This window comes from Cuculus canorus, chromosome 18, assembly GCF_017976375.1.
Source record: "Cuculus canorus isolate bCucCan1 chromosome 18, bCucCan1.pri, whole genome shotgun sequence".
NCBI classification, from domain to species: Eukaryota; Metazoa; Chordata; class Aves; order Cuculiformes; family Cuculidae; genus Cuculus; species Cuculus canorus.
This window is the reverse complement of record NC_071418.1, coordinates 5020112-5044555: the sequence shown is the minus strand read 5'-3', so window position 1 is coordinate 5044555 and position 24444 is coordinate 5020112. Positions and strand designations below refer to the sequence as shown.

Sequence of the window (24444 nt, the reverse complement as noted above, 5' to 3'; positions counted from 1 at the left end):
TCGTCCTGGACAGCTGTCACCAAGGAGAAGCAGTAGGAAAATGCCATTTGTCAGGCCAAAGTGTGTCACGGCAGAAGTCACAAATCAAAGTTGGATTCGAGATATTCAAGGCTATCTTTAGCGAGAATAGTTGTAAAACGCAACTCTCCAACTTTATAATCTCTGACGACTGCACACTGTTTATGCCTCAGCATTTCATTTTCCTTTATCATCTCTTTCCATTTTCAGGAAGCACCATATATATATAGAAAATGAGGACATGGTCGGTGCCCAAGGTACTTTCCACAAGGGCAGGGATATTGCTCTCCGCGTGCTACTTACTATGCCAGAAGATTGCTCATGCCGTGTGAAAATAATCCACAAAATTGACCGCGCATTCGCAAGCGCAAAACCACCAGGCAAAGGCATTTCAGCAGCCACCTCTCCTAGCCTAGAGGATTTCAGAAAGGCTCTAGTAGCAACTTTATCACCATTATTACTACGGAAACCCCAAGATCAAATACTTTGTCTTGTATGGGCGTAAAAGCAAAAGGTGGGTGTCTCTGCCTCACAAATGCTTCAGTTTCTCAGAAATGGCTGCTCTTCTTTTTTTAACTCAATTCCATGAGGCTGCTGCTGCTAGAAGGTATTTGGGACCTCATTGCAGCTTAATTTGCATTTCTCATAGACAGGGTTTTTCCTTTGTTGCTGATCAGAGTGGATTAAGATGGGTGCCTGCAACTTCTGACAATCAACACAGTGTCGACCCTACAAGTAACTTCCAGCATGAGTGACTTAAGTTTTGGGAAAGTAACCTGAAGTAGGACAACATAAAAAATATGCTTTAGCCTGAAGACGTTTAAATATTGTCTTGTACAGGGCTGGAGTTCCTGTTTGGCTGTGAGAATCTTAGCTTTCATTCTTCTTCTATTCTTCATCTCAATGTGACGTTAGTTGTGATAATGCAAGACATTATTTTGCAATTTCTTTTTCTGCATAAATACGAGGGAGACAGAGGGAACAAGATCTGCCATTTCACCAGCTAAAATAATTGTATTACAAAGCTCAGCACGGCTTATATTATTGTGCCGTGTTCCATCAAACTCTGTCCCAAAGGTGCACATGTATCTCTAGACTATTTCAGGTTGGCAGCTGCTTCAGTACACTTACTCCTTTTTATTTATTTTTTTTTTTTATCTTGGGACTTTTAAAATTGATGAGAGGCTGAAGGCAAGAACTGATGCATTGTAGATGACAACAAAAGAGGCTCCATAAAATTGCTTTTGGCATCTCGTGTGCGTTCCGTCTACATCTTATAAATTACTGCTGCATTTCAGCGTTAAAAATAGGTTTGTATTTGGAATTGATTACAGTGAGATAAGCTCTAATAAAGAAAAAAAGTACTGATGCATAAATATTCCAAACATACAAGGGTAATTTGATTTGATAAAATAAAACTATGGCTCTTAATTTCTTCCTTTTCAACAGAACACACATACGCATACACATCCCACAGTGCAGATAAAACTTAGGCAGCTGTTTTGCTTAGGGTTCCCAGAAATGGTTATGTGCCTTTTGCAACTCTTCAGACATTTTTACGGCAATCTCCGTACTACCAGCATTCCCATCATTGACACCAAGTAACATTCCCTACACAATCTGAAAGCGTTCACCCCAGGCCGCTGCGCTTTCTTCTATGCAATAAACATTGATTCCTTCCCTGTGCCCTTAAAGGTTATTATATTAACTGTGCCATTTTTGTTTAGTTCATTCCTTAGCACACCAGCTCTGCAAACAGTGCTTTTGCCCTAACTGGGACTGCAATTCTAATTCAGCAATTCTAATATATATAATTCTAATATAATTGGAAGATTATATTTTTTTTATTTACATGAGAAAGAGGGAAATAGCGATTCATGTTCCAGTATGACCTTAGACCAGCATGCTTTACTCAAGCAAAATGCTATTTGACTTAGCCTAATAAATTCAGGGTAAAAATTGGCTTCGCATCATGACAAATGCACAGCCCAATAGTTAACCTTTAAAGAAATGCAAGGCTTAATTGCACATAAGAGTGATGGGGTTGGCAGTGGAACCAAGAGTTGAGTCCAGGACCTGGTCAAAGACAGAGGCAAAGCCCCATGTCTGTTTTCCAGCCTGTGAGTGCAGCTGCCGATGGATGCACAAAACAAACCGCTCACTTCAGCGACATCAGTGCAAGCCGCTGACTGAGCCGCCGGGCTTCCAATCCCAGCAGCACGTGTCGGTGTCAGCCCAAGCTCCACATCTTCAGGCAATGCTAGGCATGGAGGATGTGTCCATTTGCAGCCCCTTGAATTCTCCCATCCCTGCTGGAAAGCTGCTTTTTTTTTGGGGGGGGGTGAGGCAGGAAGCTGGCCCCTCTCATCGCACCAGCGCCCTGCCAGAGCTGCGGTGGGAGCCAGGGCTCGCGCCTTTGATGTGGGCTGGACGGGATGCGGATGTGTCTGCTCTCGCCAGCCACGCTAGCTGAAGCACAGAAAAACCAACGGCAGAAAGATTGACAATTATTTCTGTTGAGCAGCTTGAGATTTCTGAGTTTTCAGTAAGGTATGATAAGCTGTTAGGAGTAAGACGATCCTTAAAACCCTTTCATATAGAATAGCAAATGCAGTACAAAGTGTGCCCCCAACAACTGGTAGCACTTCTCCTGGGTAAACACAGGTAGACTGACAGCAAGTTACTTTTAAATTTCATTTATTTATTTTTGTGTACATTTGTCTTAATTTGACTGACATACCATTGCTATAAAGATGCCCTGCTCTTTGAATATTTAATCCAAGACCACTAGTTCAAGTGTGGTTATGAAAAGTCACGGCAAACATATGACTGGAAAGAGGTGGTTGGTTTTGAATTCCAGGCAGTTGTTTGAAGCGTTTCATAGATGCACACAATATTCAGCAGAACACACACACACATACACACAGTGCTGAGTTGAACACGCACGCACACGCGCGCACACACACACACACACATCTGGAAAACGGTTACAGTGGTTGAAGTTTCAAAAAGGTGTACTGTCCCTTTCTCTCAGCAGCAGTGATAAACCTTTGGATATCCTGAGAAATAAAATCAAAACGTAATAAAGATTAAATTCTTCCACCAGCAAGGTTTGGGGTTTTTTTTTTCCAAGTTAAATATATTCTCCCAATCTAATTTTTTTTTTTTTTAATGAAGAAGGTGGAGGGAAAGGATCTGGAGCAGTTGGGGCTAAAGAACACCAATTCAATTGTTCCACCTATATCCTTAATCTAGGACAATACAGATCCTAAAAGCATCTCATTAAAACAACAACAACATTAAATAAAAGCCTATCTAACGTTACACGCACGGGCCCACTGTCAGTCTCCTACTGTTTATCATCTTCATAGTATGAGGAACAGCTTTGAGATGAATGAAGACAAACATAGGTTAAGAGAAGTGTTTCAGACAGAGCAGACATGAAGCTGTACAGGTCGGCAGCCAGGCAACCACCGAAGTACTCTGGAGCACAGGGAGGACCCTGTGAACTTTGCAGTATCTGAGTGATGAAACGTTGCCTGGTTGCACACAGGGTGCTCGGAGCGATGGTTCATCACAGTACAGGGCAGTATTGCACTGCTACAAACCCTCAGCAAAGCCCGACCGGACCTTAAGCAGTCTTAACTGACAAGAACTTGGGTGCCATCTCACAAAGATGACAGCACTCATTTCATTTAAATATACCACTAGTACGTACTCACAAGAACTGACCAAGGCAGAGAAAGCCTTTCTCAAAGCTTGCTATCTCTGGACCAACCCACCCTCCCCCAAAGCTATGGTTTGGGGTCTTGCATTAGGACGTGGGCAGTTTTGATTTCCTTGAGGACAGTTTCCTCAACAAGACTAAAAACTGAAAATCACTCATATTGCATCATCCTGCCTTTTCATCCAATATTACCTCTTCCGTTCCCCCAGTTGATGTGAACACCAGTGCTTTTGCTGATGAGCCTGTGCTCCCGTGAGCTGCCCTGTGCCAAGCACGCCCTCGCCGTGAGAGGGGTTGTGTGAGGTTACGGGCTGCTAAGTAGCAATGAACACTGCAGAGGAAACAGGCCAGCAGAGACTTAGACAACAAAAACAAACATGAAGCAATAAAAAGAAGGATGGGAGATGTGGTCTGATGTACTTTTGCCAAAAAATAAATATTTTACACTGCCTTTTTTGAGAACACTTGCATTGTGTTTTTAAAATCTCCAAAATGGTAGACTTACTCACTCCACCCATCCACGCACGACACATGCACACACACACACTCTCTAATGCACATACATTTCCAGCTTTGTAGAGCTACTGGATTTACTTTGAGACAAGTTTCCTGTGCATTTTGACAATTTACTTTGAGACAAGTTATTTGCAAGAAGGCAAAGTTCATGCATGGCTTTGACAGCTCCACTTTCTCATAAATGGTATTTGAAAAGCAGAAAGCAAGAGGACCAAAGCTCCTTTGAAAGTTCACCTCAGATGGCTGAAAAGCATTTATACCCACATCCTTCTGAGGTCCCTGCTTTATGAACTCCTAATGAATTCCACATTCTGCTACCCAACATTTCTTATACATAGGGGGAAGGAAAAACAAACCAGAAAACCAATGCAAGCTGTTTGAAAACAGATGCATCACAGCATTCTTTATCAGAAAGGGTGGGGAGGCTTTTGAAGGAGTAGAGTAGCAAGGCACCTTTGCAAAGAGGAGAAGGGGAATGAAAAGAAGTTGGTTTTGAACCCCTAATCCTGCTTGTCTAACAGAGCTTGTGGGATTTCACTTCAACATCTCTTACAGAGCAAGATGCTGCCATTCATTTGTTGCTCTATCATTTCTGTAGGACTCACGTCCTCCATACCCAGAGCTACTTGGCCAGAAGGGGCCTGGGTGGCCCCCAGCTCTGATTCAAAGCAGTCCTGGCAACCCTGACTCTCACTGGCTCAAGGGCTAAAGGAAAACTCCATGTAAATTTGATACAGAAAAGCCTGGCACAAGACTTGGAGAAACCAAGTTCATCACAAACCAGATTTTATTCAGGCAGAAAATAATTGTTTACTGATCATTCGGGTGCACTTTTAGTTAATTAAGTCGTGACACAGAGCAATTTTACCCATTAAACTTAACCCTGATGCTAGTCAATCCCTTCTTCAAGGAACAATTAAAACCTAACCAGTGCTTTTCCTATTAAAAACAAGAGTAGGTTTATTCAAAAACCTCCAAAGTGATAAAAAAAAAATTTAAAATGCAATTTTTTAATAAAATTCCTTATCCCCATCCCTAATTCTAGAGCAAATCAGGTCATTAAAAGAAAATCTAAATTGCTATAAATATAATTTAAAATAATAATTAGCCATCTACTGCCATTTGCCATCCCAGCTGTTAGGAAATACTACAGGGATTCCATATGGCTCGAGGAGATACCTTCAACATATCTTGGACAGTACCAGAAATGGATAAATAAGAAGAACAGGAGAAAGTATAATCAGCCTTCCACATGTAAAGAAAAGCAGAGACTTTCACAGTTATAAAAAAAAATATGTTGTTACCGTAAAAAAAAAAAATCCTAAAGTAAAATAAGGACCTTCATTACAGCAGGTTGGAAAGCCTTCTCTTTTCTAACATGTTCAAGGCACAGATGCTTTGCCTGTGCCCTCTTCAATACCAGCAGACCACTGGGAAGTGGTTGCTTTTCCATGGTGCTCTATTCTTTTTTAAATTTTTTTAGCTGAAATTCAGTAGAAATATCCTTGTTACAAATCTCCCACCATCTTAAGAAAGAGCAGATTTCACACCATAAGACAAAAATTCTAGAAATCTCATATGTTTTGTTGTTAAACATGGATGTTTGCCAGAAAAAAAAAATGTAATTCCTTAAATTGAAGGTTTCGGTCAATTTTACGCACTTTTTTTTTTTTTTTTTATGAGAAATGACAAGTTTTACTCCAACACATTTCCAGTTTGCAGGAAATAACATTTAGCAGCTTCCCCTCAATGTATTGCTATTAAAAAATAAATGCAAACTTCCAACAATTTGGTATGTTGTGACTACTTCCAGCAGCCCCAGTGGCACAGCGACAGCCGTCACCAAGCACAAGCCACTCGATTCACAATTATGAAGGAGACAAGAGGGGCAGAGCTCTGGAAATTCACTTCATATCTCAATTATATAAGAAATGCTTGAAGCCACATCCTGGTTTTGGCAATGCTGTGCTCTGTAGAGCCCCAACCTGCCAGATGCCCACCAAATGGTCCATGTTATCAGGTATTTACGCAAGACTCATGACTACATCTGGGCTAAATGTGGATGGAGAACTCCGCAGCTGCACCTGTGTATGTGAAAATTTGATCCTGACTTAACAGCTATGACGGAGACTGTAATTTATCTTTAAATACACCTTTTGGGCTCTTACGAGGTACTTAAACTACATCTCTTCACTCTGGCTGCGTAAATCAAGGACACCTGGTCCGTCCTGACTTTTCACAATATCCGTCCTAAAAAAAAAAAATCATAAAACTGGGATGAGAAATACCAAAGACTTTCAGATATTGTTCCTGGACACTCCACGATGCCTGAATGTTCTTTACTAGAGAGAAAAAGGAAAAAAAAAAGAGACCTGGCAGACCCTGATACTTCCATCACACAGCCTCTGGGAAAAATGTATCCTGCCTATGTTTTGGGAGGCCACGGGCATGCTTGCTGCTGGTCTGCTCGTTCCAGCCATCAGACACTTGCCGCTTCTTACCGTAGCACTTATCTCCATCCACCTTCTGACACATTTTGGGTTGTAACCTTGTGTGACGGGTCACGGTGTTTTGGAAAGACTATGGTCTGATCTCTCGTTTTCTCAAAAAGAATAATAATCCTGGGCAAAACCAGACAGACTTAGGATAAATCCTTAGCTGGCCTCAATTCTTCCCGTAAGAGAAACCAAACAGAAACTTTCCTGATCGGTTCAGTAATACTTTGGGGTGTGTTTACTCTTTATTTTAAAATTACACTATTTTGAGCTTCCTGGATTTAGCTGGGCTCAAAAGCGAAAGTAACATATCAAAATACCCTGAAATAAACTTCTAGGAAGGGTTTTCAGGTCTGTCTGAAACCACACAACTTTGGAAATCGCCGAACGACGTCTGATCTTTTGAGATTTCCATCTCTATTTCCAGAGTATTAAAGACGCTTCCAAGCTTTTCCCAGCTTATCCTCGCGGTACCTCGCAGCCGCTGGACTTTTGCCCCATCATTTAGAGAAACCCAAGAGCCTTTCGAGGAAGGAAATGCGGCCTGTCCTGCAGCCTGGCTGCCGGCAAAGGCGAGACGCCTTGGAGCGAGGCTGCTGCAACTCCAGAGCTGCTCCACTTCCAGGAAGGGATGCTTAATGCAATGGCAGTGAAGCACAAACGGAGAAGTTGTTGCTTTGGCAGGATACCTGCAGGGTAGCAAGCCTCTGGCTGTGGCTTCCCGTTAAGCAGGCACTGGATAACAGGCAGCTCCTTCTTCTCCCAAAACGCTCCATGGAGAGCTGGCAGGAGGCCCCTTTCCCTTGCCTTCACTCTGACCAACCACCTAGAAGAAAGGCTTCTGGTAAATTCCCAGACAGTAAAATGCAAAACGTAAAGGTGACTGAGACGTAAAGTGTCGATGGAGGCAATGAGCTTTCTAGCAACCCAGGAGTGCACTAAAGGAGGTCGTGTAATGAATGTCATGCAGCCAAAATCACTCCCAGCAGAAGCACACTGGCGGCTGCACAGGACCCTGAAGAATTCATTTATTCCTTTGGCCTGTATATTAGATATTTTCACCATTAGGCTAGTTGGAGACCACCTTAAAATGTCCCTTCTCAGCTACGGAAGGCTTTCCCATGCTTTCCCCTTAAGTCCAACATCTGTATCTCACTGACGAGCTCAGGAGGAGAAGCAGCAACACACAAGACCATGCAGTTGACAACAAGCATCACCTCACTTGTAGTGTTTCCCTGTGGGTTTCTTTTGGATTTTAGATTTTATTTCTTTTGCTGGAAGCAGTGATGCAGCGGCAGTGCGGGACTTGTGAGCAAACGCCTCACCTACAAATCTCAGTCTGAAGGAGTACATGGCAAGCGAAAGGGGAGACAGGCTGCTCTCACCGGGCTATGTAGTTGATGGAGTCTGTGGCTGTCTCTTCACCCTTTCTTTTCACTCCAACCTTCCCCATCGACTCCAGACCTTCCTTGGCCGAGTGGATTGACACCAGCTGCCTATCAGAGGACTAATTTTGTTCCTATGTCATTAAAACCACCCTTGTAGTTTACCACACTAATAGAGTCCTCTTCATTTATACAGCACACGAACCTTCATGTCCAGACCACCAGCACCACAAGCTCCTAGCTGTGTCTATACACAGCTGCAACCACATGAAAGCTGAGATTCAACTGAGCTTTTTCTGGCCCTCTTTATTAACAAAATCAGCTGCTTTTATGGTGTGGGGTTATGTGAAGGAGCAGCATCCTTTCAACCTGCCACACAGCTGCCTATTGCACAGAAAGCATCTCTTCCAGCCACAGTCCAAGAGAGTGAATCTCACTGTGCTGCTGAGCCAGAGCACACATCAAATTTCATATTATCCATCTGCTCCAGTAAAGGCTGAGCTGAAATATTAATTAGGAGATCTGATCCTTTCTCACCAGAAACAATCTGGATTTTATAGCTCAGCCAGAGGCCAGCAAAGCAGACAAAGCTCTGTGATACATCCTTTGCTGCTGGTTAACGGCTTTCAAGGAAACAACCAACTTAGGGGGAGGACACAGACTGTAAAACATGTGGACATCTGGTCTCTTTTGTCCATCCTTCATCTCCCCCATGCTCAACCCCCACCTCTTAAGTGCATGTTCAGAACAGAGAGAGGAGACTTCTCTAACATAAACAGCTATAATATGGCAATAAAGATTAATGAGTAAAACTTGCCATTTTATGTATAATCCATGGGGATTTACAATCATTAATCTTTATTAGTGTGTAATAACTGTTTAGACACTAAGGACAGATTCTCAGCTGGACAAAACTGGCTTTATTCCAGCCAAACCAGTGGAGCAATGCCAGTTTACATCCTCCATGACCCTAGCTCTAACTGAGACCCATCCCCATCTGTAGGAATCACATCACCAGCAGTATTTCCCCAACAGCAGGGGCAGACCAGTGAAGGCAATTATTTGTCTTTCTCTGTATCTGAAAAAGAGAGCTGCATGTGTCCAGGAAGCTCAACAATAGACATGTCAATAAACAAGAGGAAATTCAATGAAAAAGCAACAGCAACAAAAGGAACCCCAAGGAGCAGGGAAGTGGATGATTTTTGAGGCAAGACTATAAGATCTGGTTTTGGCAGGAGTGTAGCTAAGAGGGATGTATCAATCTTTGGCATGTGAAAGAGTGAAAGCACCAAGACAGGCTCCCAGAGTTCCTCTAAGGGGAACAAGATGGAAGAGAGGAAAAAAAAGAGCATCTTGGCTGGCTTTTGTGAGAGAGAGAGGTTTGTGTTTTGTTTTTTAATAAAAAAGAGGTCTATTAATGGAGCTGGTGGGAACCTTGTCTGAACTACATCAGACCAGCCACTAAAGCAATGCTGCATTGCCCGAGCAGGATTTCCTCTTCCAAAACGTCTAGGGAAGTAGGGAAATGTGCAGGTACATACTTAGCTTGCAGCAAAATGGAGAAATTCCAGCTAAAGCTGTGCACGCCGGTGTTTCTGCCCTTGGCACCATGCACTGTGCGGCCACATGGGTGAGCCCCTTCCCACCACGACAAGGTGCAGCCAGCACCGACCCAGCGGGCTCGCAGCCACCTCCCTCTGCACCTGCTGAACAACTTGGAGCTCAGCTGCATATCTTTTTTTAGAGCTTTTTCTGAGAACTGACCCACAAACTGCTCCCTCCATCACACAAGGAAGGCCAGCTGCCTCCAGATATGGTGTTCCTGCCTCTTTAACAAGTCAGAAATGCCTCCTTCCTCACCAGCAAACCTGACAGAAGTCAGAAAAAATGCAGAAATACAGTACATAGATATCTGTGTAAGGTTTTATACATCTGGAAAATCTCCAGAAAAGATGGGCATTTCACCCACTGCAGCAGCATAAACCTGGCATTTAAAAACAGTAACCAGCAAATGCCCTCCAACTTGTCTTTCAAGTTTAAGGGACCAGTGGGCTCTTGGGGACCCAGAAAGTAGCTCTTTTGCCAGTGCCACTTCAAGAGCTCCAGTGATGGCAAGGCCTCAAGCCTCTAGGAGGTTGCAGGAACATAAAGAGCTGTATGGTGAAGGAAAAAAAACAGGATGAACAACATGCCCTGGTGGTCCTCCGCTGCCTGCTGTGGGGATGGGTTGTGCATTTTTCATGCAGCCCGATGACCACTGTCCATGGCCCAGCAGAGGAGCCCTCCCTGCCTTGCAAATGGCTAACTGTGCTGGAATTAATTCATGCAGCTGGTCCAGGGCACAGCTCAGTGCTAAGGTCCAAGCGGCTTTTCTTTCCTCTCTGCTCCCCGGTGTGGTTTTGGTTTGTTTCAGGGGTTATGGCACAAGAGCTGCTACTTTAGCAGTTTAAAAACCCCAGTTCTGAGCAATGTAATGCGCTGCCCAGAGCCCTGCGCAGTCTGAAAACAAAAGAGCTTTTTTAAGAATAGCTTTAAGCCTCAACACCTTGGCTTATTCAAGGGCCACGGTTGTTGGGAAAGTCTTTATGCCTCAGAAGCCATGCCTGTCCTGGGTACCCCTGTGCTCACGTTACAGCTGAGGAAAGTTCTGAGCACTGACTAAAGGTTTTTCATCTTCACAAAGGTTACAATCAAATGAAAGAGAAGACAGTCTGATTTTCATCTTGTAGCCCATCATGTTTTCAAAGCTTTTAAGCATGCAGGAGTCCCTGGCTCTCTGCCCCGCACTGAGGCCACCAACTCAGGCTCTTCTCAAGGAAAATCCTGGGGCAGCTCAAGCTTTGTGTCCATACATTCCACGAGGGATGTAGAGACAGACAGCCTCTGCATTTCTCTCCTGCCATAACTACCTTCCACAGTGGTCATCACTTGGATCGCTGTTTTCATTCACATCGGTCATATGAATACACATTTACTCTGGGCTGACACAAATGACTTTCAGAGGAACAAAGTCATGGAGAATCGGGAGGGAAGTGAAGTGATTTGTTGCATGCCCTATTGTAATGTCATTAAAACAAAGGGATTAGACAGCCCAAGCACTGCAAGAGAAAAAAGGCTAAAAGAAAGTACTCAGCATGTAGTGCCGAGGCATGTAGGAAACATTTTAGAGGGTTACTAGCTGCAGACAACACTGACATTAATTTTCTATTGGAAAACGCTGGTGACATTAATATCTGCTATTAATACTGAACCTTGACAGTATCTCATAAATTCAACCTGTCAATTACAATGGCACTGAAATAAAGGTGTTCTGAGGTCAAGGAGATGTGGTGTCCAAATGAGACTTATATTTCAGGAGAAAAGCGGCAAAAACAATCTTTAACAAAAGCATCAGATCCATATGTAGGAAAACCAAAGGGTGGTTTTAAATGTCATATTTTTCAAAGCGAGAATTGATGCTGGAACCAAGTCTATAAACTGACTGGCTGGACTTTCAGCTGCAGCTGAGGACAATCAATCAAAACAGCTTTGCAACTCTGAGAAAGTGAGAGAGAGAAAACACACACACACACCATGGAATATGAGAGGGCAGATTATGAGCCATGTGAGGCCTCTTAAAATTACACTGAGAAGTAAAACATCCTTGTGTTTCATCCGCAAGAAAATGTAATATGAAAGGTTCCCCTTGACACAAAGTGGAATATGGAGCTTATCATTACTAAGGGCTGGGCATGCTGGTGAAACACAGCCAAGGAAGGGGAAAATCTTCCCCAAAGTCTGCACAACCCGTGAGCTCTGTGCAGCAAGGAAACTCCCGCATCTCAACTCCTGTGAGCCCTCCTCAAGCCACCCTGCTCTAGAGCTGAGGGCCACAAGGACTGATAAATGCCCACGAGCAATGCTCCTTTATCTCTTTCAATTCTGGCTCCAGGACAGGGCTGCACTATTTTGGGCTTCACAGCCACCTCTGCAGGCACTGCCAGCCATGGCAGTGACGGTGGCAGCCCAGGCACTGGTGGTGTCCACCTACACCTCTTCAAAGCATTTGGCATGTCCCTAGCACAAGGGGCACCACCACTGAGGAACCCCTGCTCTAAATACTGCCCACCCCATCAGCCCTTCGGAGGGATCACTTCCCAAACAGATGCTCAGGCTAGTCCAGAAGCCCAACCTACACCAATAGAGACTGAAGCCACTAAACTGGGAGAGGAAGGGCCGGATCCCAGGCTGAACTACCTTCTGCACAACTTAAATATTGCAGAGCTAGGCATGCTTCTAGTTGGGATTTGACTCTGAGAGTCTGCGCCAAGCAATGGATGGGAAAGAGGAGCATGTGAATGGGCATGAGGCACATGTGCACGTTCCAGCACAGCTGAATGCTCAGGTGTTCTCCTTCACAGGGCCGAGGGAAGGAGCCACAGGCAAAGGCAAAGGACCTCAGAGCCCAGTGAGACTGTTATGTAGGTTTGGCTCAGTCAAACCAGCATCAACCTGGAGCCAGTGGCCTTGCTCCAGACTCACAGCAACACCTCACAGTGCAGAGTCCCCTCTTTCTTTAGGCAGTAACTGTGTTACCTAAAAGCAGCGTGATCTGCTGTCTTCCCCTCCCACCCCAACAGTCCCTATGCTCCTACCCTTGACTCACAGCCTTTCTCTGAGGACCCAGCCAACAGCAACAAGCTCCTGGTACGGGTGGGCTGTGGTTTCCAAGCATGGTTTCCCAGGCTGCAGCTCTGTGGGGGGCACCTGCAGAGCATGCCGGAGCCCAGGGCTCCTGGCTGCCTTCAAGCATCCCAACCATTGCTGGACATGGCCCAAACTGCATGCCGGTACGGGCTCCAGGGAAACTCACTAGCACTCCCGAAGCCTGTGGGCAAGCAAAGAAGGATTGCTGCTGATGCAGTGCCGAACACCCCCAAAACTCACACCAAGATATCCCCTTTTTCACAGATGTCGTGCTATGCATACTGCTATCCTTTCTCATCTGGAGAAGGATAAAGAAACTCCCTTTTGGGCCCAAAGTAGCTCATCCCCAAGGGAGCCCCAGATGCTGCAGTGCTGCTGGGATCATGGGGAGGTGAGGACTGACCATTGCAGACTCCTCCTGATCTCTGTGCAACTTATCTGACAATCTCTTTCCCTCTTTCATCCCAGACACTTTCCCAGCAATGTCTTCCCACTCCAGACGTCACCACTCGCCTGATGTAGCAAAGTAAGTCGGTGGGATGTAGGATGGGGGCCTTCCCCGGGCAGGAGGCTGGCAGTGCACTGCGGGCAGCAGGCTGGCTGGGACGAGCCAGCCGGACTCGGAGCACGGTGTCTGGAGAAGAGGTGACTTCATGCAACGCTGGGGCCTCTCTCCCTTACAGTGATGCTGCCTCACACGCTGCAAAAGCAGCTCAAGTAGCTGAGCTGAGATCCTTGTTTATAAATTCTTTTCATGATGCACATTAAATATTTTCCACAACACAGACACTTCTTCTTTTCGTTCTCTTTTCCTTTGACAACTTTTCCCCAGCAAAGCCCTACGACTATTGCTTGCTGCGGCCTCGTTTAGCATCATCATCGTCACCACACATTCACCCTCATATAAAACAGAAATCTATTCCATCAAGCACTTAACATAAATATTAAAATAATGGAAGGGACAAAATATAAATCTACATACAACTTCATGACTACCATAGCACCTATTACCATGACAAAGCAAATTCTGGTTTGGGGGAAAGGAAGGGGGATGAGGAGAAAGTTAGGAAGAGGGACTTCGACTGTCATTAAATATGTAAATCACTCTTTTCAATTTTTTTTTTGTTTTGTTTTTGTTTTAAGGTTACCAACCTTATTAAAATTCATTTCACTAACCAACTCGTTCTATGTCACTATGGATACCAAAGAACCCTTTTAAAAACTTCGGCGAGGCGGGGGTTTCTCAGAATAAAAACAAAACAAAACAAAACAAAACACGGCGACTTTCTGTTGGTGCTCTCATGACAAGTCCTGCCACGTGCCCCTCCCCTGCACCCACCAGTCCACAGAAGGGCAATTCATTTACAAGTCCAGTTCTCAGTCTCCCAGGATGAGTTTGACAAAAGAGGCGACGTCTGTCTCTTTGGATTCGTGCAGAGTGAAGAAAGGATGTTGCTGGGAAAGAAAAGAGAGAACAAATAGAAAAGTTTATCATTCATGACGCTGGAGACCAAACCTAAACCCTTTTCAGACAATCTTCAAGACAGTGAAAAAGATTTTGTCGCTAGTATCACAATATTGAGCTTTACAGGTTTTGGACCTGAGGCAAGTTGGGAAGCCCAAGGGGCCACTTCATAGAAAAAAATCATAGAATCACCAGGTTGGAGAGGACCCACTTGATCATCAAGTCCAACCATTCCTAACACTCCCTTAAACTATGTCCCTCAGCACTTCATCCACCCGTTCCTTAAACATCTCCAGGGAAGGTGACTCTCCCCCCTCCCTGGGCAGCTGTTCCAGTACCCAATGACTCTTTCTGTGAAGAATTTTTTTCTGATATCCAACCTGACCCTCCCCTGGCGGAGCTTCAGGCCATTCCCCCTTGTCCTGTCCCCTGTCACTTGGGAGAAGAGCCCAGCTCCCTCCTCTCCACAACCTCCTTTCAGGTAGTTGTAGAGAGTAATAAGGTCTCCCCTCAGCCTCCTCTTCTCAAGGCTAAACAACCCCAGCTCTCTCAGCCGCTCCTCTTAAGACTTGTTCTCCAGCCCCTTCACCAGCTTCGTTGCTCTTCTCTGGACACACTCCAGAGCCTCAACATCCTTCATGAAAGCTGCAGGTTTGTGCTGCCCTCTCGGATTCCCTCTAGACCCTGCCCTAGCTAGGAGGGCTGAGCTAGGCTGCTCTGGAAGCAAGGGAAAGTACTAAAACACACTGCCTCCATCTCTAGCACATCATGCCCCTCGGCACACGCAAGCTTGCAGCTCTGCGGTGCCCTGGGAGAAGTGCTTCTCCCGAGATGGTGGTTACCAACCCCACAGCACACCAGTTCCAACGAGTGCAAGGAGAACCTTGCAGGAAGGCTGACTGCATTAGGTTTTCCCTCAGCTTCCTGTTTTATCTGTGTATTTACCCTCTGGTGACTTTAGAGTGTCATTTCTTCCCTGCAATTGCTCATACTCACAGCAGGAGCTGGCTACTTTACCCCTAACCACCACAAAGAGGAAAGCCATCCCGGCTGGAAAGCCATCCGCAGCTGTATGTTTAACTACTTAATCGTGACCAACATGGGAAGACATCCTGCCAGAAAATCTTCCCTACATTTCAGCACAAACAGAAAAATACGTATAAGGAGAAAAAAAACACAAACAAATGCCCCCCTGACAGCAACAGCAGAGTCCCTCTCTGGTAGCATCAGTGCCTCAGTTTGCTGCCGAGGGCGGCAGTATATAAGCTGAGATGAGCCAGCTCTGAGCAGCCGGGAAGCGACCCAAAGACACAACAGCAAGGAAGAGGAAGCACAGTTATGTGGGAAACAGGGACGAAATGAGTTGAAGCAAGGATCCAGGCACAACGTAAGATGTCCCTAAGTCAGACAGTCACGGGAATCGAAGTGTCCTGAATAACACCCCAAGAGATGGCCCAAACGTCCTGCTGTGTTATTATCCCAGAGTGATGCCACTACTTCCACATCCCAACTAAGTCGCACCCAATGCAGAGTTACCACAGCCTGAAAGCACCCGCAAGCATGACATGGGCAGCAGCGGTGGCTTTCGGCCCCATCTCTCAGTGAATCCAACCCCTCTGCAATGACTAAGTCTGGTAATAGCACAAAACACCCCACACTGGGTGAGATGTGCTCCATGCAACGCGCAGACCACCGGGGAGGAGTCCTGCAGTAGTTTCATGCTCCACTTCACCTGGGGAAGTGGGTTTTAAAATGAAATTACACATCTGTATCATTTTTCCTCCTGCTCAAGATAGCACAGAGTCATATTTTCCATGAGCAACCTCAATTCAACAGGAAAGCAAGGGAGCAGCCTTGGTCTAAATGACAAGTCCAATCCAGTACCGCAACTTAATGCCATAAGAGAGAAAGGAGGGAGAAAAAAAAACCCCAACAAAACAGCAACCCTTAACCACAGGACCTCACAACACTCATGTCAGCCATAAAATACCACAGCATTGAGATACACTGGAGAGGTGATCCAAGAACCTAATTCAATAGAAATGTGCTCGCTTGCCAATGGGTATTAATGCTGCAACAGACGGAGCTGCTCTAGTGAACCTTTTTGATAAAAGGCCATTTGGCAAACTTCAGAAATTTTCTTAAAATATATATGTATTTATTCAATTAAAAAAAAAAGGGGGGGGGGAAGTGCCATAAACCTTGGGCCTCCTTTTGTTTGAAGCCAGTATTTGGGCAAACCACGTAAATCAAATCTATATATAGCCTAATTGCATTACAGGGCCCAGCAAGAAATGCCACAGGAATTGTTCACTGCTTACAGCTCACATTCAAAAGGTACATGGCTTATCAGCATGTCTTGCAGCTACAAAGCACCTTAAACCCTGACAGACTCACACCACAGACATCCCAACGGCTCTGCGCAGGTAGAGTGAGGAAGCAATCAGGCTGACCCCCTAGATGGCATAACACATGTCCTACAAGTTGTAGCACAGGAGACATCAACACCTGAGGAAATTCTGCCGCAGTCTCTACCTTTAACCCAGGTCTTGCCAGTGGCACCAGACAGGGGTAGGCATGAAGGGACAGGCAACCATTTGGGTCAGGATCTTGAGAAATAATGAAGTTAGCCACCTTCCTGCCTTAGCAAGCTGTGAAACAGGTGAGTAAAAAACGGAACAGACGCTTACGGGAATGAAACATTGACTTCTTAAGCGCTCCTGCTTTTTGTCAGCCATTAGAAGCACCAGGATCAATACCAGAAAGTCGGGAGACAGAGAGGCCATGAAGCTGTGGAGATCTAGCAGAAAAAGCTCACCACAGATCCTGTTCTTGCCAGCTCCAGCCCAGAGCTCTGGCTGAATACACACCAGCGTCTGCACTGCTGGGAGTTCATCTGCAGTTAAGCACATCTGACCTCAAAGTCTTACTCTGCCTTGCATTTCCCTCATCATGAGCCTTTATCAGCATTTTCTTCCTTAGTTATTCCTCTGTCCTAGACACGCTCACAGCAAACAGTCTCTAAGCAGCAGATGAAATTCAATAACCGGAATTATTACTCACAGACTTGTCTCTGTCCGTAACATCCAGGAATTACTCTGTCCAAAAAGTCCTCTCTCCAAGGCACCATGACACTAAAGCCTAAAAGCTCCCACAGCCCATGTAGAGCATTCATGGTGCAGGCATTTCATTTAGGTGTTTGAAGCCATCACAGAAACCCAAGAGGAGCTTTTTATCCTCGCTGACTCTTCACAGCCTCATTCTTGTCCCTCAGCAAATTTGTTAACTGTTTTTACATATTTTACTCCCTTGATCTGACAGGAAAAACACCTGAACAAAATTTCAAAGAGCACCTCTGTTCTGCAGTCACCCTCCTTAGACCCTGAAGAGCTATGACTCTCACATCTATTATGAAAACAGAGACGCTAGGTACCCCAAATCATCAGTCACTATTGGAAACCCTGTCTTCAGCATCTCATTGTAGTCCCTCTCAGCTCTGAACCAATACACTGCTTAATCCAAGCACACTCACCATAAGCTCTGGGTATGTTGGCCGTTCTTTGGAATTCTTCTTCAAGCTTTAATGAAAAAAAAAAAAGAAGAAAAAAAAAAAAGTCAAGTTACATGCAATTTAAACAAGACCATAAAATTATACAATGACAAAAGCAAGGACTCAAGCCCTTGTAGAGTAATTTCAACTACTCATTCAGTTTTTAAGCAAACAGCTTGGGTCTTGAGGACACCTAAAGCCAACACAGCATGCAGATGGGCTCTGTATGGTAGACAGTGCTGGGTACACACAAGTGCAGTGAATTCAAGGTCAAACAAGAGATCCGAAGACACTATGTATACTAGTCAAGATGCTGCCTGTTGCTGGGGGCCAGGTACAATTGGGTTTTTGGGTACTATCCAGCAGGTCAGTGACTAAGGGAATGGATATAGCCTCCAACCCCTGATTGGGAGCAGTGACCGAGTGGCTTCGAAGCACGTGTACAACTATTTGTTTATCACCATGCTGTTATCAGCGGGGACGGTTACAGGGGACATCCTTTTTTTCTGTGCTCCTACAACAGATGGCTCTGGAGGGTTGTATCTGGAAGTTATTTTGGTTTCCCTCCAGCAGAAAATAGCTTTTAAAAGACAGGACGTAATCTCTACTCACTTCCTGACAGTGTATTTAGGGGAAAGACACTTGGAGCAACTTGAAAAGATCTTCACACACGTACACGTCGGTGGCGGGGAAAAGGTGTCACACTGAGCAAAACAAAAGTGAGAACCTCGGCGATGATAAGTCGCTCCTCTGCTGGGATTTGCTGGAGCCCAGAGGAAGTGGAGGACACACACTGAATAGATATTTCCTGCTTGCTGTGTGTAGAGGGCTCATGTTTAGTGTCATGTTGTGAATGAAGAGAGGAACCTAGTAACGATACGTGCCAATATTGCCGAACTGAAGGTACGGGATGTGTCACATCCTCTGAGCTCAAAAGCAGCCCAAGCTGAGATGGTAAGGTGAATTTGAAGGTTAGGTGTGTCCAGAAGCAGGATTTGGGTATAATCCTCTTAATTTAGACCCTCTATAAACAAAAAACTTTTTCCCAGTTTACTAACACCGGGAAATCTGGTGACAAATTACTGAAATCAATGTATAAATCTTCATGAATCAAGAGCCATATTTGGATCTAACCCTGACTCAGACATCACAGGTACTTCCCTGCAGTGGCTACAGGTAATCGGATTTTCACTGTCCCAAGCAGCAGACAGTGTGGTTCACTCTGCAACCTCTCAAATCTGAGATTGTCTTAACCAGGCCAGTCTCAAAATGCTGAGCTGATGTGACCTGGTCCAGTGCTGGAAAGGTTCTCAGACTCTAACACCACAAAACTAATGCAATCTGCAGCCAAAGCTCACTTTTCTAAGTCCATCCCACTCCACTGGTGTTGAGGGACCTTAGGCAAATCTAGAGAATTGGGGAGGGACTTTTAACAAAGGCTTGTAGTGATAGGACTAGGACTTCTCCACTATAAACTGGAGAAGGGCAGATTTAGACTAGACATAAGGAAGAATTTCTTCACCATGAGAGTGGTGAGACACCGGCCCAGGTTGCCCAGGGAAGCTGTGGCTGCCCCATCCCTGGAGGTGTTCAAGGCCAGGTTGGATGGGCCTTGGGCAGCCTGCACCAGTGGGAGGTGTCCCTGCCCATCGCAGGGGGTTGGAACTGGATGATCTTTAAGGTCCCTTCCAACCCAAACTATCCTGTGATTCTACGATAGGATTTGCAAGAAGAGGAACTGCCACATGCTCTCCAAAGCATGAGCTCTGAAGACATGAGTGCTGCTCAGTGGGGTCACTCTTCTCACTGCAATCATCACGAACAGCTGTAGGTATCTTCCTCCTAAATCAGCCCTAAGCTATAACTGTAAGACACCGTGCTCGCTAAAACTAAATATTCAGTGGGGAATAACAGGCTGCCTGGCACGAACAGGGAACTTTGCAATAACAAGTAGCGAGCCAGCAACATGGGAGAAAGGCAGCTGGTCCAAAAGCTCAGCGTGGGCCTTGCAAAAACGGTGGGCATTTTGTGAGAGGATTTTTCCAAGCCAGCTCCCACCTCTGATAGACACAGAGCAGTGTGGGCACAGGCAAGTATTCCCCAGTGCAGGCTGTAGAGAGGCACACAGCTGAATCACAGGGACCTCAAAAATATGCTTGAACAAGACTCCAAAGAATCTGAGTGTTGGTACTTCAAGTCCCCGGGCAGTAGTGGCTGATAATTCCCTTCCCAGGTCACAGCAGAGCCAGCCGTGCTATAGGCCCCGATGCTGGCAGCTTGGGAACAGTCTCACATTTCTGTATTTGTCGATCTGCCGTCCTTTCTTGGCTACCACGCAAACCCACCATCCACCTGCCAACTTGGCAAGCCGCGGATGGCACTGCAGCGCCTGGAAAATAAAAACGCCTCCCAGGCGGTTTCCAGGGAAGCTGAAGGGAGAAGCAGTCAGGAGCCGCGGGGCCGCTGCCAGCTCTCTTTGAACCATGCGATGAGGGCAGCTGTGAGTCTCCTCGGGTGCTGGGAGAGCCTGTGCTTTTATGCAGCTCTCGCAACCTCCAGACAGCGCGCATCTGCTCCAACCCTTTTCCTACGCCGCAGCCAAACTCTCCTGCTGCTTCCAGCTCTGAGTCCCATGGAAAGCTGTACAGCAGCCGGAGGGCCCTGGCAGCAGGGCGACCGCCGACAGGGGCCATCACGGGACGAACTCTGCACTGCCCCAGCCCTTGAAGTCATGTTGCCCTGGCAGCAGGAGGATGCAGCCATTCTGTGCCTTACCCACCCTGCACCAGCCCTGTGGATATGAGGCTGCCTGCCCACACCAGCCCAGCCACAGACAGCCTGTGCTGCTGATATGGGGATGACTGCATAAGAAAGATTCCCAAAATCCTCCCTCCAAAACGACTGAGCCTGTTCCTCGCCACCTGAGGCAGGGAAGACCCCGCCAGCCACCACCACTGGTGCTCTGGCAAAGGGTAAGCACCACCAGCACAGCGCCAGATCGCAGCCCTCAAGGCTCAGTGAGGACATGGAAGCTCATCCCTTCCCTCAGGGAGACATTTGGGTCAAAAATTAGGGTTGTACCCCAGAGAGGTGCCTGTGGGAACAGGGCTGCAGGAGGCTGCCAGCGCCTGCCCTCCTCAACAACCCCACAGCATGGCGGAGGGAGGCAAGCAGGGAGGAGGCCGAGCGAGGCTGAGAGGGTATTTTACCATTGCGAGGTAAAATCGACAAACTCCGCCGAGAACTTCTCTGCCGGGAGCTGCGGCGATGGCTCCTCCACCACCTGCTTGAGCTGCTGGAAGGGCGTCCCCCAGGAGTCGTAGGGAAAGCGCAGGATGGCCAACTCGATCTGGGGAGACAGAGTCCATGCCACAGTCATTACGGGGTGAACACCCCACAGTTTCTCCTCCCGCCTCATGGATTTCAGATGCCCGTGTGTGGTTTTTTAGGACCCACACAAACACACGGCATTTCCTAACGCAGCCTGGCCACAACGTCTTGCTTAAACCTCCTCATCAAAAGCTAAAGGCCTGAGGAGACCCAGCACCCTTCACATTCAGCCCTCCGTTACCCTCACGTTAGACGTCACTTGGGAAAGTTTGGAAATGAAAAAACAGTGTTGCAAAGGGTGAATAGAAAATGCTCTATAAAATGACTCTGCAAGCAGATGGATTCCCCCTAAACGCTGCGTGGGAGACACCACGAGGCGTCTGAGGGGGACTTTGCTAATTGTGAAGTGCTGGGAGTATTTTTTTGTGCTTGAAAGCCAGCCTGCTCCAAGGCAACAGACGTACGGTGCCAGACGCCCTCGCTTAGCCCATGCTGCCATCTCCCGGCAGCCCATGACCACGGCTGCAGGTGAAGACAGCAAGGAGTTGACAAAGCAGCTCCATCCTCCTTCTCTTCAACCCTGCGGCCTGCCCCCAGAGCTGTATTCCCATTCCTGCTCTGCCACCTTCCCAGGGAACCAGTGCCACAAGTGCTGAGGGCACTATGGAGAGGAAAAATATATCCACGAGTTACTCTCAACCCTCCCGGTAACACTACGAGCCCCCAGGTCATCCTACCATCGTGATCCCCAGGCTCCAGATATCAGATTTGACGCTGTACCCCTTCTGGTTCAGCTCCGGGTTAATTCTTTCAGGCTATGAACAGAAACAAAGGTGGGTGAGGAACAGGGATGGCCCCAGTGCCATGCTCATACCCAGGGCTTACCAACCTCAGAAGGGTCTTTCATGGTGGCAGACTAGGACAACCTAGCCCGTGCCACCAGCTCACTCCCTTGGTTGTGGTGGGGCCAGATCTGGTTCCACATCCTTGCCCGTGAGGGCAGACAGTGAAACGGGTCACCAGAAGCAGATGGTACCTGCACCAGTGTTTGGTGGGCTGGAGCGGACTGGGCACATCTGGCATCTCCAGGACCATTTTCACCTATGTAAGTGCTCCACAGAGGGTGACTCCTGAACAGCAGCTCCCAGTAGGAGTCTGAGAAACCCACTCCCTGGGTTCTGTTTTTCCTCACAGATGGAAAGTACTATTGTCCCCACAGGGCAAACAGCAAAAATGCAACACAGAGTAATTACAGAGCCTTCCTCAAGGTCACAGGGAGGTGATAAGGCAGCAGGAAGCTGTGCCCAGGAGATCTGATCTGACCCATGAGATCCATCTCCTCTCTCTGCCTCTTTACAAGTAACTTCAGGGATACGTCTCCCAAAACGAGTCCTCAAGACACATGCCAGAGGCTGATCCTTCCCCCTTTAGGATGACCCAATGCCCAGGCTCATGTTCCTCTGGCTGTCCCACAGCAACTTTCATATGCAGCTTCTCCGCAGCTCAACTTACAGCCATGTAGGGTTTGCATCCTGCATCCATGGTTTTAGCAACCGAGTCAACGAGGTAACCGCTAATTCCAAAATCGCACATTTTCACCTGCCCCTGCGTATTGATCAACACATTAGAGGGCTTTACATCTGCAAGAAGGAACACATACCACAGTCACTGTCTCGCATGGGTGATGTGCCAAGCTAAAAAAAAGCCAAAGAGTCTCCTATCAGCAGAGGGCACCAAAGGTGCCCAAGCAAACTGCTGTGCTTCATGCCTGCCAGAAACCCAGCTGGCTGAAGCTACTGGAAGTTCAGGTGACTGCCTCATGGGCCTGTCATATGTCCTGCGAGCATCCCTTTACTTGCAGAGTCCTCTCTCTGATTGGCGAGGTGGTCAGTAACCCTGCACATAGCAATCGTATCCCGCTGTGCAGGGGATGGCCATGAATGCTCACAAGGGAACAGCTCAGCAGGGGTGAGGGCATCTCCAGAGGATGTCTGCAAATGGATGGAGTCCTAGCAAGTCCTCAGCTGGATCTGGTCTCATGCCAGCAAAAAGAAAAACCCATGGGGAAAGGACGAGGGGTGGGCAAGAAAAGGTGAAGAGGAGCAAGGCTTGCAGGAGAAGAAGGGAGTAGTAAACGAAGACAAGAAACGGCCTCTAATTTTAGGGATACCAGGCTTGAAGGCAATATGAACAGCAGCAGGCGCGTGGGTGCTCCACACCTTATGGAAATCAGGCCAGTGTCTCATCTATTTATTACTGCCAGATTTATCTGTTTCCCATCACGGGCCTTATAATCCTTGGTGCATTCACACTTGGATCACTCTCACAAAGGCAGTTCTAATCACCAGCAGAAAGGGCAATTAAGGCACAGAAAGAAGCTAGTAAATGATATCCACAAGAGCATAACAGTGCTTTCCTTCACAGCAGGTGATTGCTCACAGATGAAATCTCAACACAGTGCAGGTAGCACAGGCTGCCCAGCACTGATCCTGAAAAGGGAGCAATCTTATCCCTGTTACCACCCAGAAATAAGAGGCCTTTTCTGCAAGAAGGTCCACTGTCTATATGTGATAAACTATTAAATAGAAAAGGTGAAACACTATCCAAAGGAGCCAGAAGCTGCTTTTGAGTTCTGCTTATTAGAATTGGGTCATTTACAGTTTCAAATCAGCATTTTGCAATCAAAAGCTTCAGGTACCTGAGATCCTCACCCATCTGTTACGATGCCAAAATAAGACAATTTTCCATGGAAATCAAACAAGCAAACAGATATCCAGAAGCCGAGCAGCACATTCCACCTACTGTAAATTATACAAACGGCAGAAACTCATCCCCCAGGCACATGCAGAATGTACAAAATGTGACCGCCTGCTAGAACTGAACTCTGTTCACTTCAGATGCTCTTTTCCCTGCAGTCACACACTCCAGAGAGAGCTTTTTCCTCCTCATGACAAATAGAAAATGACCCTTTAAAATAAAGGTGTCAAGCAGCAACACTCCAAATTGGTTTCTTTCTAAGTCTGTCCATGGCATCTTAGAGATGCTCCAGAGAGGAAAATGTCAGAAGAGTTTAAGGAGAGTATTTGCGACTTTACTTGAGGCTATTTTAGCTATCAAACCATTCTACCCCACCAGTACTCAGGGGAGCTCGCAGAACAGGATAAAGAATGGTTAGGTCACCACAGGAGGCATCATGCCAGCACAGAGACACCTCTCACTGCATGTCACAACAGAGCCACTAAGCTAAGGGAGAAGCCTTCAGAAAGCGTGAT

General features: G+C 46.5%; 1 protein-coding gene across 2 annotated transcripts in view; it reads right to left on the bottom strand.

Annotated features, from left to right (window-relative positions):
• Positions 1-2727: 2727 nt before the first annotated feature.
• The window catches only part of MAP2K6 (mitogen-activated protein kinase kinase 6), a 54303-nt gene continuing 32586 nt past the window's right edge, over positions 2728-24444 (bottom strand). For both annotated transcript variants that reach the window (XM_054083427.1, XM_054083426.1), the window contains exons 8-12: positions 22685-22812; positions 21910-21987; positions 21052-21191; positions 17825-17870; positions 2728-14282 (exon numbers count right to left, since the gene is read on the bottom strand). In XM_054083427.1, coding sequence (XP_053939402.1) covers positions 14205-14282; positions 17825-17870; positions 21052-21191; positions 21910-21987; positions 22685-22812 — 470 coding nt within the window. In that variant the 3' untranslated portion in view covers positions 2728-14204. The remainder of the gene's footprint in view (positions 14283-17824; positions 17871-21051; positions 21192-21909; positions 21988-22684; positions 22813-24444) is intronic.